Source organism: Dermatophagoides farinae, chromosome 4, assembly GCF_024713945.1.
Source record: "Dermatophagoides farinae isolate YC_2012a chromosome 4, ASM2471394v1, whole genome shotgun sequence".
NCBI classification, from domain to species: Eukaryota; Metazoa; Arthropoda; class Arachnida; order Sarcoptiformes; family Pyroglyphidae; genus Dermatophagoides; species Dermatophagoides farinae.
Genome location: NC_134680.1, coordinates 5,889,549 through 5,904,244, shown reverse-complemented (window position 1 = coordinate 5,904,244; position 14,696 = coordinate 5,889,549). Strand labels below are relative to the sequence as shown.

Sequence of the window (14,696 nt, the reverse complement as noted above, 5' to 3'; positions counted from 1 at the left end):
TGCATTCAAAAGCCAGAATCATTAAACATCTGCCAAGAATCGTATTTAAACATCGAGCTATAATTAGCTCATACATACCTTCATTTATTCATAGCATCGCATCGCATCGCATCAGTGGCAAAATCAATCATCAGAGACAAAGAAATACGCCCAAATTTGAATGTTTTTTTTTTGTCTATTTTCAAACTTTCAATTGCAATTAATCACATGGTAGTAGAAATTTATTTATCAAGTTTTCAACAATTTTGCAAGCAAAAAACAAACAAACAAGAGTGAAAAAAATGTTAAAAACTTTTTTTCTTGTTAAAATGAAAAATTCTCAAAAATAAGCTATATCTTCAGTGAATGCAGATGCAATACGAAAATCATTAGCAAGAAAACAATACATTCGATGTGATGATGGCCGTGAATATGGTGCTGGTCTTGATATTCCTGTTGCACGTATAATAAATTCTTTACCAGTAGGTGGCGGCAACGAACCAGATGTTATTGGTTTCATCATTTTATCATTATCGGATGATGATTCGTTTGTTGTTGTTGTTGTTGCTGTTGGTATTCGATCACCAACACTTGTTGATTGTTCATATTGAAAACGATCAGAATCGGCAAAAATCTGTACAATAAGCTGTGCAATCATATCGGTATTAGTGAATTCTTTTTCTGGTTCGGATATTAATTCCAGAATGAATTGAATGAAATCTGATCCTTTTATTTCGCCCATTGTTTGGCCTATATTTTTCAATTTTGATATTCGAGCTATCGGTTGTTTTTTCGCAACTGTTGTAGTTATGGTTGTTGTTGTAGATTGTTGATCACGAAATAAATCAGCAAATGATTTCTTTTGCCGATGAAAAAATGTTTCATATGAATGAAAGAATTTATGTAATAATGAATAGAATTTTAACATTGCAAATTCTAGTTCAATCAATTGTACATCGATTAGTCGCTCATAATCACCAATGGTGAATAAATGTTCAATTGAAACCATATCAATAGATAAGAAATCGATATTTGAATCGCCACGATTGTTGGATCGTATAAAATGAAGAATTTCTTTTCGATATTGTAATAATTGTAAAATGATTGATTTACAAACGATTGGCGAAAGATAATGTACCAAATTTGCCAATGAAATTGTTTCGAAATATTGTAGAATTTCTTCCGCTTCTTTCGTATAATTAAATAGACGTTTTTGTCGCCGAACAGGACATGGTCGTGCCAATTCCCAAAGATCATTCCATGTATTAGATTCACGCATTCTACGGCTTAGGCCAAATGTATCAGAAGTTTCATCGTTGGAATCGGAAGACGATTGTTGTATCCAATCACGTGGTGAATGCCAACGAATAAAATCTTCAAATTGGCAACCTGGATTGGCCGCTTTGAAGGCTTCCATATCGGACAATAATCCAGCTGATTGTAGACGGATTTTCATTCGAGCATCATCGATTTGAGCCAGATGTGTTACTTGTCGTGCAAGAACATCTTCAGTCATCGGTGCTGGATCCTGTGTTTGTGGCACTTGTATTGGTCGATTTGGGTATGAAAGTAGATACATTGGTTGACCTTTCACATCTTTCAACGGATAAAATTGACCTTCGGCTGTTTGATTTTCATTCATTTCGGGTTCTTCATCTTGGGCATCAAAAAATTCTTCATCCGAATCTTCAGCCAGCTTTACGTTCGAATCCAGTTGATGTTCACGTTTAATTTTCTGTCGAATACAACTATTGAACATCTGAAGTTTTTGATGAAACAGACATGATCCATGATCAATGTTGTCCGTAGTATTTTCATCGAGATGTGGCAATAGTCGTCCAGATCTCCAATGAGTACGTAATTTTTGTAGAAAAAATTTCCATAATTGAGCCAGATTGAATGGTTGTCGAGTTTGACCATAGATATTCACAACAAGATTTGCTAGACGCCAACTAAGGCTATCACGTGGTGCAGATTTCAATTTACCAAGTTGATCATCCTCATTATCATCATCATTCGATTTGATATCCGTATTCTTCACCGGTTTTTCATCATCATCATCATCGAATAAATTCTCAACAAATGCTTCGATATATTCGGATGGAATTTGTCTAGAACCAGTTCCGGCTGCCAATGACATTAGATTTGATAATAATTGACTAGTCACCAACAGTGTATTTGTTGTTTTCAACAATGATGATTGTGCCGATGAATGGATGGGCGTTGATAATCGATCCAATGCCTGACGTATATCTTGTGTTTCCTGTTCATCTTTTTGTTGTTGGTGATTATCAGTATTTCGCAGCAATAAATTCAACAATGGATTATTTGGACTACGATTACCAAGTTGTATGAAAATTCGAAACAATTCAACATGACGACAATAAAGTTGGCTATTTTTTGAATCTTCTGTGAATAATGATCGTAATGACCATCGTGGTGCATTACGTGGCTGTAAATCACTATGATATGCATTATCAGTGATTAATTCTTCTGCTACAGATGGCCATGTTGTTGCCAATTGCCATTGTGTAAGTGGATCACCGTAAAGATTTGCAAAATTTGCCATTATTTGTTCATGAGCTTTTGAATTGTTTCGAGATGTTCCAAAATAAGAAAATTGTCGAACAAATAAATTATGAACATCCATGGATGGATTGAATAGCAGATATTCAGTTGGCCATCGGTTCAATAGATATGTGAATCGAATGGAAACCCGAACGGTAGGATCGTTTGACGATGATGATCGATATTCATCGACCGATTCATCTTTTGGTGTTATAACATTCGAATGATATGAAAATGAAGAATAAAGTTTCTTTTTGAACAGCACCATTAGTTCATTGAAATAACGATATGATGGTGGAATATCCGGAAATTGTATTATATCAAAATAGGTACGAAACCCATTAGGTTGATGTCCGACACCCATAAATAATCGACGATTGGAAGTTGATATTTGACAAAAAAATGGAATTTCACAATCTAAATTATGTAAAGCAATGGAAGCAGAACCGAGCAATTGTCTTGCACGATCTTCTGTACTGATAGTTTCACCATTCAATGGTATGAGTAACAGGAATTGACTGAGCCCATAATAACGTACTAATGGATGTCCAGTGACGGGCCAATCATTCTCAATTGATGACATATCACGCCATGATTGATTCGATTGGTTACGATTCGACTGCGGACAATGTTCAGGTAATCCAATCGACACGGACGGTGTTGGTAATGGATCTTTTTTGAATTGAAAAAATTGTAATGAAAAAGCAACTTTACGATATTTGATCGATTCTTGTCGTTGTTGCCATCGATGTGGATCGGATAACAATTTTGATGTAGCAATTTTCGTAATTGGAAGCTGTGGTGTTGGTGATGATGGTGTGTGGATTGAATCCAATGATGAATTATCCACACTATTCGTTAGATTCCAATGTGTAAGTATCTCTTCAATATCGGCAATAAAACGTTCCCAATCGGATGATGTACTAAAATCATTAATTTCGAATATTTCTTCATCGCATTTCATTGTTGTCATATCTGTGCGTGCATGATTACAACAAATCAATTATCATATCTTTTTTTTAAAAAATTTTTAGAAATTTACCTAAATCCTGATGATGTAAATGACCAGTGAAAAAAAAATCCCCCCCAAAAAAACAGAACAAAATCAAAAATCAATGAATCATTTGTAGTTGTGGTAAAATTCCTGGGCAAACAAAAACATTCTCACATCGGGAAATATTTCCATTAAATCTATGATGCATGAATTGATCACATGTTGGTTTTTTTAATAACAACAAAAAAAAAATTATTATATATCGTCTGCAAACTACGAAAAAAAAAATCGAATGAATTAAATTAAATTAAATTAAAATTACATCTCAGCTATTTGGAAAGAAAAAATGTCATCATCAAGATCGATAAAAATTGCCAAATTGTTTTTGGCCATATCGATAATCGGATCATTAGCATTGATATTGAATGTACATCAACAACAGATTATTGATCGACAACGTTTACATGAAGGTGTTTTACGTGATCAAGAACGGCAACGTTATAAACAAATGCTTCGTGATCTTTCCAATAATAATAATAAATCATCATCATCACCACCACCATCGGCTAATTGAATTATGATTTCTAATTCGAATTTTTGTTTGTTTGTTTGACCATCTTCTGTATCATAATAAAAAAAATTGTAATCAATATAGATGAAATGAAAAAAAAGTGAAATTACAACACTTCTAGATTTTTTTTTGATTCTATTTTTAAATTTTGTTTTCCAAATTCATTGTAAGAGAGCAAGAGAAAAACATTAATTTCTGGTCTTCCTTATCGTTCGTTCGCTTGTTTGTTTGTTTGTTTGAAAAAAAGTTGCAATCAATCATTTAAATCGTTCAAGTAATGTAAACCATCCATGATTGATGGATGAATGGATGGATGGAAAGATGAATCTTGTTCAATCTAGTCATCACTAGTGACAAATCAGCTTGACGACAATCCTGTTTTTGTTCTTTTTTGAATTTTCTTTTGCTTTCGATACCGCATTCATTTCATTTCATTTTTTTTCCTTCTTCGTAGTTAAAATGATGGCAAAAAAAAAATAAGATTCTTGAACTTTTCGATTATTATCATGTTCAATTTGACGACAATATATCGATGATAAACAATATATGGCCACATATATATATTGTTTATTTTTATACCATATATGTACCAAGTTTTATTTTTCGTTCTTTTTTTTCATTTCAAATTCAACGCAATCCATTGCTGATTGGTTTCGGTTAGTGTTGATAATTGATTTTGAACAAAAAAAAAATGAATGAAATATGTCGTCGTCATGATGATGATGATTAGTCGACACACACAGACAGACACAAATCATCGAATCATTTTCGAGACAACATTATATTTGATATACTGTGTTATATCATGATATCGATTATATCGATTCGAACGATTTTAAAAAATTTTTTGGTTAGTCGGAAATTGTGTAATATGAACGATATATGAGATTTCCATCATCATCAAACAATCCAAATGATTTCAAATTGGTAAAAAAAAATTTCAAACTTTCATAAAAGGAAAATAAATTATGATGATGATGATGATGATGATTCGATGATCATCAACGAAAATTATGGGTATCACAATTGAAACAAAAGAAATCTAATTGATAATAAAAGAAGAGCCTCTTTTTGTCACACTCGTGTATGTATTTTTTTGACATTCATCATCATCATTTTTTATGACGAAATTTTCAATGTTTCAATAATTTTTTTTTTCTACAAAAACGGCAACCAAACCGAAAGCAAAACGCCATTATCAAAAACGTTATCAAAAACGGCAATAGGATCTATAGACACTAACTTGGATTAAACAATCGATTATAATGTTCATCCGGCAATGAAATAATCTGAAGATTTTTGTTCAGGAAATTGAGGAAAATATCAACAACGACCACAGTATCTATACCAAAAATATCGTATTTCTTCAACTTATCGATTAGCAATAATAATTATGCTGTTCGGTGTACGCAATTTTTTCAACGGTATCCGATGCAATGCACAAGTGATGGCTGACCCTCGATTTTAATCAATCAAGGGCATTTATTATATTATTATAATATTATTGTGTGCATGTGTGTGAAATATACCTCTTCTATAATAATTCGCGTGTAAAGACAATCCATGTTGTCCACGTTAATCAATAATAATAATAATAACTAACAGTTTTTTATAATTAATAAATGTTTCAAATATTCACGCACAGGGATTTGTATTTTTAGTGAATGATGAATGAACTGGTGATGATGATGATGATGATAATTTTTTTTCCTGAAAAAATTGATGGAATGAAATTTTTGTTTGATTGCAATCATTCACACATTGTAATGGACAGCGAAACAAAAAAAAAATTTTCTATTCACTCAGAACAGAAACAAAACGATACTTTTCATGTCGTCATAAGTATGCGTTCTGTGCGTGTGTGTGTGTGTGTTTGGTTGCAGAATTGAATTGTTTTGAAATGTTTCTGCATCCTTGTTGATCATATAAACAAAACAGAAAAAAACGACGTATAAAAAGTCGAAGATATCAAAGTATTTTGTCGTCGTCGTCGTTATTTGTTTGTTATTGTTGTTGTTGTTGTTGTTGTTGTTGCTGTCAGTCACAGTTCGAATCAAATTTTGACTAACGTCGTCATCATCATCATCATCATCATACATTATTTTGGTTGAATTTTCTTTTTCAGTTAGATTTTGGTGAATTATTGAAAAATTTGCGGATTGAAATTGTTTTTTGTTTTCAAACGACGACAACAAAAAAACAACAACATTTGTATTCATTAATTCGTGAATATCGATTATATCGATATGACAATCGATATCCAAAACATTGTGTGATTTCCTGCTGATGTGATTTGTTTGTTTTTTGTAAATAAACACACACACACACACACACATACAGAATCAATTCATCATCCATTCTTATTGGAATGACAAAACAATTCTAATTGATTTTTATGATCATTAATCAATGTCGGAAACGAATTGATCAATCAATCAAAAATTCATATCAGTATTGAATTTCAAAATTACCCAGAGAAAAAAAATTTGATCAACAACTGCCTTAAAAATTATCAATCAAAAAAAAAACCAACTACTATTGCGACGGAAAAAGCGTTCGATCTTTCTAATCCAAAATTTCCATTTGGTTCATATAATCATCATCATCATTTTTTGGATGGAACAAGGCCAATAATTAATCAATCAAAACGATAATCGATGTCAATCAATTATGTGGAATTATTATTGATTCAATGGATTTTTTTTGAAAAAATAACCATTGAAAAAAAGTGAAAATCAACAACAACAATTGAAAAAGTAAAGAGGAATAATAATAAATTAAGAATTATTATTATTGACAACATTTGATGTGGCATTGATTTTATAAAGATTTTGTCATCATCCTTAATCAATCGATGATGATGATGATGATGATGATGATAAGGACGTTCGAATGATTCAAATAGAAACAAAAAAAAGAGGGGTTAAAGCAGCAAATTGATATGTCAACACATAATTCCATTGAATGATTGATTTGTAAATTGAAATGATGGTAAGTGTATTTACCTCGACCCATATCTTTTTATTTTTATTTTTCTCAACCAATGATCAATGAAATTGATGATGATGATGGTATAGTTGTATGTAGTAGTTTACTATTATCAATTGTCATCATCATATATATCTATTATATACATAATATTCAATATGTGCAATTAATATATATTCATAAATTTGTATCAATTTTCATCAATATAGATTATAATGAAATGAATCAAAGGGCTGCAACACAATGATTGTGGTGTGGTACACTAATCAATCGAATCATCATCATCATCATCAATGTTGTATTTTTCTTCGATTCGCAATCGTTATATAAATAAGTGGATTGGTAAAAAATTTTTTTGTTCTTCTATCATCGATTGATAAATATTGATCCATTTCTTGTGTAACCACCAACCAAAACATTGTGATTTAAATATTTTCTCCATGTGAAATGTATGGTGAACCATCTAATCAGATACAATCTCGATTCAAGAAAAAAAATCCAAATCCAAATTATAACGGATATTACAACCAGTCCAAAGTTTATGATAATTTTAAAAAGTGGAAAAAAATATTAATTTCAATCAGTCATCATCATCATCATCATCATCATCATTATTTATACAATTATCATTTTGAATCAAACTTACATTTATACATCCTTGATCGATACACAACAAACAACAAACAACAACGACGACTAATATATATTTAAATAATAATGGCTAAAACATTAAGCTCAAAATTGGTTGAATCATTTTTGATTCGTACGAATGATCCGAATCGTAAATTATGGTTACATCGATTCTTGGTATTATTGTTAACATTCATTGTATATACCATATATCATATGTCAAGAAAACCAATGTCCATTGTTAAATCACGTCTATTCAATGGTAATAGTACTGATCATCAAAATAATTGGCCACCATTCGATGGTCCAAATGCTAATAGTTTTCTTTCAATATTGGATGGTGCTTATTGGGGAACATATGCATTTGGAATGTTTTTCACCGGTTATATAGCTGAAAGAAGTAATCTACGTTATTTTCTTTCAATATCATTATCCACATGTGGTGTTCTTTGTATTGTATCCGGTTCGGCATTCTACTTTCAAATTCATTCATTATGGTTTTTCATTATTACACAAGTATTGACTGGTCTGGCTGAATCAACTGGTTGGCCAGCTGTATTGGCTATTATTGGTGGTTGGTTTGGATCAACGAAAAAAGGTTTCATATTCGGTATTTGGGCATTACATACTTCACTTGGAAATATGCTTGGTACAGCTATTGCCGGTGTTTTTGTCGATTTTGATTGGGGTCTATCGTTCATCGTGCCTGGATTGTTTTGTATAGCTATCGCTATAGTGATATTCTTTTTATTGGTTGAAAGTAAGTCAAATTTTTTTACTCCTTTACCACTTGATTTGATTTAACAATAATTGAATAATTTTTTGGTCTTTTTTTTTTTTAAATCCCACACAGAACCATCGGATGTTGATCTCGTTGTAAACATGACACTGCCGGAAGATGATCGAACAATGAAATTATCGGACGAAGAATCAACGAATACAGTATCGACAATTGATAATATTATACATGATAATAATACAATATCGTCATCAACAAAATCCAATTCATCATCATCATCATCGTTGAATGCAATCGGTATTTGGGATGCATTATTAATACCGGGTGTTATTGAATTTTCTATATGCTTATTTTTTACTAAATCCGTATCGTATATTTTTTTAACATGGTTACCAAAATTCATCAGTACAACTAGTAAGTTTGTAAATAACATTCGATACAAAATGATTATTGATTTTCAATTCAAATTTAGATCAAATTTCACCATCTGAATCGGCATACATATCGATCATGTTTGATATTGGTGGTAGTGTTGGTTCAATTATGGCTGGTTTAATGTCTGATATAATCAATGCTGGTGGTATTACCTGTATAATATTCCTTATGATGGCCATTCCATCGGTATGTGTGTAGTATTATTGTTGATGTGGATTGAATTTCTTTATGATAATGAATTTTTCTCGAATGGATCTTTTTTTTTAGCTATTTTTACTTGCACATTTTTCATCAATCAATTTAGCCATCAATCTATTGTTACAATTTATGGCCGGATTTTTTATCAATGGTCCATATTCATTGATTATAACATCAGTATCGGCAAATCTAGCTTGTAAAGTACCATCAAAAGCAGCAACAGCTACAGTATCGGCTATAATTGATGGTACTGGATCGATTGGTGCTGCAATCGGTCCAGCAATTACTGGACCATTATCCGATCATTTTACCTGGGATTCAGTATTCTATGTTTGTATGGTTGGTGATTTTATTGCTGCTTGTTGTCTCGTACGAGTGGCGTGGACAGAATTTAAACGAAAACGTACAAAATGGCAAACACGACGTAATTCATCCATATCAAATGATGATTATACATCATCATCGATTAATAGTGATGAAAATCGAATCGTTTCTTGATTTTTCGAACAATACAGAAATTTTTTTTTTTATTTTAATCAAACCATCATCATCATCATCATTGTACATAATCAACGATAATTCACATTTTTTAGACACTTTTAATTTTTTATTAATTGATTAATTTTTTTTATGCGAAATGATAAATCTTTTGAAAATTGAATAGAACAAAAAAAAAGAAATGATGATAAACAAAACAAAAAATTTTCAATAAAAAGTTTTACGAATATTTTCAACAAATGATCTATGACGTTTAATTGTAGCCGATTTTACCGGTTGTTGTTGTTGCTGTTGTTGTGACGGTTGTTTGAATGTTTCTGATTTTTTCACCAATTTTGATTGTTGTTGTTGTTGTTGTTGTGATTGTTCAACGCATTGATCGATTGTCGATGACATGTTTTTCACCAATCGGTTGGTTGTTCGACCATTTTCTACAAACGAAAAAAAAACAAATGTATCAATTTCATTTAATTTAAATGAAAAAAAAATTGAAATTGACTCAAACCTTGAAATGATGATTGAATGGAAAAATCATTTTCAGTGAGTAATTGTTGCCAGAATTTATCGTCAATTTCAAATAAAGCTGTCATAACCATTATTTGTTTGGGTATTTCACGCTGTAAATCGGCCGGTGATTGTGGACAAAATTTCGAATTACCAACAATGGTTGGTGCAAAAATCGTAGCCAATGCACTACGTTTCATAAATGTTACTCGTTCACAATCGGCTACATAATTTAAATGACGAATAAGAAAAGCCAATGAATCACGATGTGGTAATGGAAGTTCACAAATCACTTTTTTCAACACTAATAATCGTCGATTTTTATTCATCATGGTATTGGTGGCCATTCCATCACCATCAGATCTAGTATGATCACTGATATTATCATCAACACCAGAATCTCGTTTATCATGATCATCAATGACATCGTCCATAGCCAATTGTTTTGGAATCGTTTCATTAATTTGGCCTATGAATTGTAATTGATGAAAAAATGAATGAAAAAAATAAACAAAAAGCATATAAAAACATACTTGAAGCTCGAACAAAATTATGCCACATAATACGTGAAACAAGGGAATCTTCAAGATTACGTAAAAACATTTTTACAACACCACAAATTGTATGTATGGATTCAATACGATCAAGATTTGGCAGACCATGTTCAGCACGTAGAATTCGATTCCGTAATTGGCGAACATCTTGATCGGTAGCAGATATTCGATATACACCAACAACAGGGGATTCAAAATCCTGTACTGATACTGTAGTGTTAGTGGTTGTAAAATCTTCCATTGCCTGACGTATTCGTCGATCAATTTCATTACAACAATGAATCAATATTGCTGGAACACAAGGTCTAGTTAGATCCGGAACAAAATCACCAATGATCAGGAATTTTCCACCGCTTAAAACTTTATCGCCTGGAAGACTAATCATTTTTCGAATACTGGTATTCGGTGCCATATATGGAAGACATGGACATGCCAAACGACCACGACAATTAATATGAACGATTGCTCGACATTCTGAACATGTGGAATATGATGAATAGAAACCGATTGCTACCGAACAAACAGTACATGGTAATGTTTTGAATGCTTTTTTCTCCATAAATCGATGTGGCCGAGAATCAAGACGATCAGCTTCAAGTTTTGTTGTTTGGCTACGAACAAGATTTACCGTACGTGGCATTGGTTGTGGCCGTTGTCGATGTTGTTGATTTTCAGATATTACTGATGCTGAACGTATGGCCTTTACCGTTAATTTCGGTTTAAACAAAGGTTTTGATTCGGATGATTCATTTTCCATTTCATCATTCACTTCGATTATCGGCTCAAATCGATGATTTGATTCGGTTGATTTAATTTGCGTCGATTCAAGACCATCATCAGATTTATCGAATAAAAGGCTACCAGTATCTGTATCTGTTTGATCATCACCAATGCTTGATTGATCAGTATTATCAATGTACCTGGATGCAATACAATCGTTCGATGTTCGATGTTCAGCATCATTTTGTTGTCGTTGTTGATCGGCAACCATCGATCGTAATAAAGCCATTTTGTTTCTCATTACATTACATTCTTTTTGAAACTCTTCTTTGGCTTTTGATTCACGTGCCAAAGCTTTTTTCATCGATTCACAATGAATATTTAGACGATGTATTTCCTCTTGTAGTTTTACGATCGTTTCATCACGTTCATGAATCGTATCCAATGCATCGGCCATTTTTTTCGACATTCATCGAAATTCTTTATCAATGAAATGATTTCTATGTGGAAAAAAATGAAACAAAAAAAAAATAATAACTTATAATAAAATCAATAATACTTACTGTTTACTTCATTAAAATCGACCAAATTATTTGAATTTGAATATCTAGTCATATCATCATACATTGCTAATGCTGATAATTTAATGGTCGATGGCTTCTGAAGTGTTGGTGGATCCGAAAGAGACGGTGGCGGCAGTGGCGGCGGTGGTGTTGTACGTTTCGTTAATTTTTTCGTTGGTAATGGCATTTCAACAATCGATGGTAATGGTGATGGATTCGGTAAGTTTGAAAGAAAAAATGCAACCGGTTGCCGTGGATCACGTCGGACACGTATACTTTAGGATGTGAAAAAAATAACGTTAATATTAAAAAAAAAATATGTAAATGATTCTTTGATTTGAAAAATAATCGATTAATGAACCGAAATTCGATCGCAATTAAAAAACACATTTGGATTGATAATGATGATGAAAAAAAAGAATCGGCTATTTGTACCTATGTATTTGAACCTATTTTAACACAACAGCCTGGTTTTATTCGAATGGAATTTTTTTTTTGTTTTTTAAATAATAGCTTGTCTTGTTTTATTTTTCCATGGTCAAATGACTTACCTCGAATGATATGATGATGAGTAATACATTTTTTTAAACAGATTTGTTTTGGATTTTGTAGAATCAGCCTTTGAAATCGGGTCTGTAATGATTTTATAATCATGAGAATTTTATATATTAATTTTTATTTTTCACACACAGAAATGAAACAATTTAGGAAATTAAAAAATGAACATCTCATCTCATCATTATAAAACAATATAACTGTGTGGTACAATTTCGTTCAGTATCACTTTATTTATCATGTAGGGGGAAATTAATGTCTTTTATCGATTGTTAATGTTGTTGGAATCATTTTTTTTTTTGCAATGTTGATATGTCTTAACAGCCAACAACAACAACAACAAAAACAATAGAAAAGCCATTAGTGTCATTTGTTGTTGTTGTTTTTGTTTCAAGCCAATCACAATCATTTCAATCAACAATCATCATCATCACCATCATCATCATCATCATTTGTCAAATATAATTCTACCACATACACTCACAAACACAACAAATGTTTTGATGGGAAAAAAAGGCAAGACAACAGAAAGTGAAAAAAAAATGAACCGAATTTCCATTGATATCTTGCGATACATATCTAATGATGGGCAGTTCCAGTTGATACCTTTTCACTTTAACAACAACAACGACAACAAATGGATTCGAAGATTGAAACAATACAAAAAAAAATCAAATCACTCTACGAAACAGTAACAACAACTAAGATATGGTCACTTCCGAGTGAGGAAAATGTAAAGTTTTTTTTCTCACATCATCAATACAATTCAATTCAATTGAATAATGTTTTTGTTCTTTCATTTCATTACAGATTAAAAAATTCATCATTACATTTATTATTCAAAATTGTATTGATTTGTATTCTGAATGTTGGACATTGGGAAATTTTCAATTTTAAAAAATTTTTCTTCATTTTTTTTCACCAAGATTTTTATCTAATACGTCACTTATCTATAATGCAAAGATTCGAAAAAAAAAATTTTTAAAAATTTGTGGACAAATGAAAATGACGATGACGATGATGAAGATGGAGAAATATGTGCTAAAATTAAATCCAATCCTTCAAAAAATGAATGCAGTAAACACATTTTAAATCCCGTTTTTTTTTTCTTTTGCTGACCTGAAACTGAAATACACAACAACTTATCTTTATTATTATGGTAAATAGCTGGATTTTTTTTTTGATTTTATTTTTACATCTCATTTCAATTTCGTTTTTATCAGATTGAAAAATCTTTTTCATTTATTTTTTTGTTTTTGTTTTTCATGTTCATTAAAATAGGGCTACCACTTTCATGGTCTGAATTTTAAATGAAATGAAAAATGAATTGGTAACATTTTCAATTTCGATTTCATCATCATCATCATCAACAACAACAACAAAATTTGGTCCAGATTCAAATTCAAAATTTAAAAAATTTTAACAATTCTGGAACATTTTTTCAGCATTCGATTAATTTGATTTTCTCATCAAACAATCGATAGTATCGAAATGTGAAAGAAAAAAAAATTCGAGAAAAAAAATCTTACCTTGAATTCAATTTGGTGGAATTCTTTGATTGAAGAAAAAAATGGGTCGATGCTGTTTTTTTTTTTTTTTGCTAGTCAAATGAGAATGAAGGTGATGTGAAAATTTTGAAAAACAAAATTGATCCTCATCTAATCACATGTTTATTGTCGTTTTTATGATCATCATCATGATGATCATGATCAATTAAAAACCAACCAACCGCTGTTTGATCAATGGGAGAAAAAAACAACACCACAAAAATCAATGATGCGACATTCATAAATTTTTTTTAGATCTATGCAAATGTGACAATAATAATAAATCAGAAGAAGAAAAAATTCCCATACACACAGAACAGAGACAATTTTTTTTTTATCACCGCCGTCGTTGGTCGATCACATCACAGACCAAATTGAAGATGACCACGGTAGCTTGCCGCAGAAAAAAAAATCCTCGATATAAAAAAAAGAAATTGAAATTGAAAAAAAAAGAAATTCAAGTCCCAAAATTTTCTTATGATGATCTGTGTGAAACCCGTTATTCACCCATTACGAAAAAAAAACAAACAACGTAAGTGTTTAGAAAGTAAGTAAAGCTAACTTTCTCTTGCTTTTTACCATTTTTAAATTTTAAGAGAAATTTTTTATTTTCTACATCCATAAATTACATATATATCTTTTTTCGTCTCTAT

The 14,696-nt window shown here is 31.3% G+C and overlaps 5 protein-coding genes across 13 annotated transcripts in view; 3 read left to right on the top strand and 2 right to left on the bottom strand.

Annotated features, from left to right (window-relative positions):
- Positions 1-199: 199 nt before the first annotated feature.
- Positions 200-3,730, bottom strand: Rab3GAP1 (RAB3 GTPase activating protein subunit 1). Its single transcript, XM_047052609.2, has 2 exons — positions 3,590-3,730; positions 200-3,522 (listed from the first exon to the last, which is right to left on the bottom strand). Exon 2 carries the CDS (start codon positions 3,518-3,520, stop codon positions 320-322), a length of 3,201 nt encoding a protein of 1,066 aa, XP_046908565.1. The 5' UTR covers positions 3,521-3,522; positions 3,590-3,730; the 3' UTR covers positions 200-319.
- A 157-nt stretch (positions 3,731-3,887) lies between these two features.
- On the top strand, positions 3,888-4,232 carry LOC124489815 (uncharacterized). Its single transcript, XM_047052207.2, has one exon. The coding sequence runs from the start codon at positions 3,888-3,890 to the stop codon at positions 4,113-4,115; it is 228 nt and encodes a 75-aa protein (XP_046908163.1). The 3' UTR covers positions 4,116-4,232.
- Positions 4,233-6,097: 1,865 nt separating this feature from the next.
- On the top strand, positions 6,098-9,840 carry LOC124500642 (glucose-6-phosphate exchanger SLC37A2). Of its 2 annotated transcripts, none has more exons than XM_075730903.1 (5): positions 6,098-6,698; positions 7,685-8,490; positions 8,584-8,883; positions 8,942-9,090; positions 9,172-9,840. In XM_075730903.1, exons 2-5 carry the CDS (start codon positions 7,818-7,820, stop codon positions 9,598-9,600), a joined length of 1,551 nt encoding a protein of 516 aa, XP_075587018.1. In that variant the 5' UTR covers positions 6,098-6,698; positions 7,685-7,817; the 3' UTR covers positions 9,601-9,840. The 2 variants fall into 2 exon arrangements, with proteins under 2 accessions (XP_075587018.1, XP_046920697.1); XM_047064741.2 differs by having other exon boundaries at positions 6,098-7,103; positions 7,310-8,490.
- LOC124500640 (rac GTPase-activating protein 1) lies at positions 9,688-14,154 on the bottom strand. Its single transcript, XM_047064736.2, is given in 7 exon segments — positions 9,688-10,031; positions 10,106-10,573; positions 10,638-11,831; positions 11,834-11,878; positions 11,942-12,216; positions 12,493-12,574; positions 14,026-14,154. Coding segments are annotated over 6 exon segments (2,235 nt in total). The 5' UTR covers positions 12,522-12,574; positions 14,026-14,154; the 3' UTR covers positions 9,688-9,807.
- The window catches only part of LOC124500641 (Death-associated protein kinase related), a 28,833-nt gene continuing 28,217 nt past the window's right edge, over positions 14,081-14,696 (top strand). For 6 of the 8 annotated variants that reach the window (XM_075730892.1, XM_075730899.1, XM_075730898.1 and 3 more), the window contains exon 1: positions 14,468-14,590. The gene's annotated coding sequence lies outside the window, so the exon portion shown is untranslated. Of the gene's footprint in view, positions 14,591-14,696 lie in introns of all 8 variants that reach the window. The other 2 variants (XM_075730897.1, XM_075730890.1) reach the window with 2 other exon arrangements.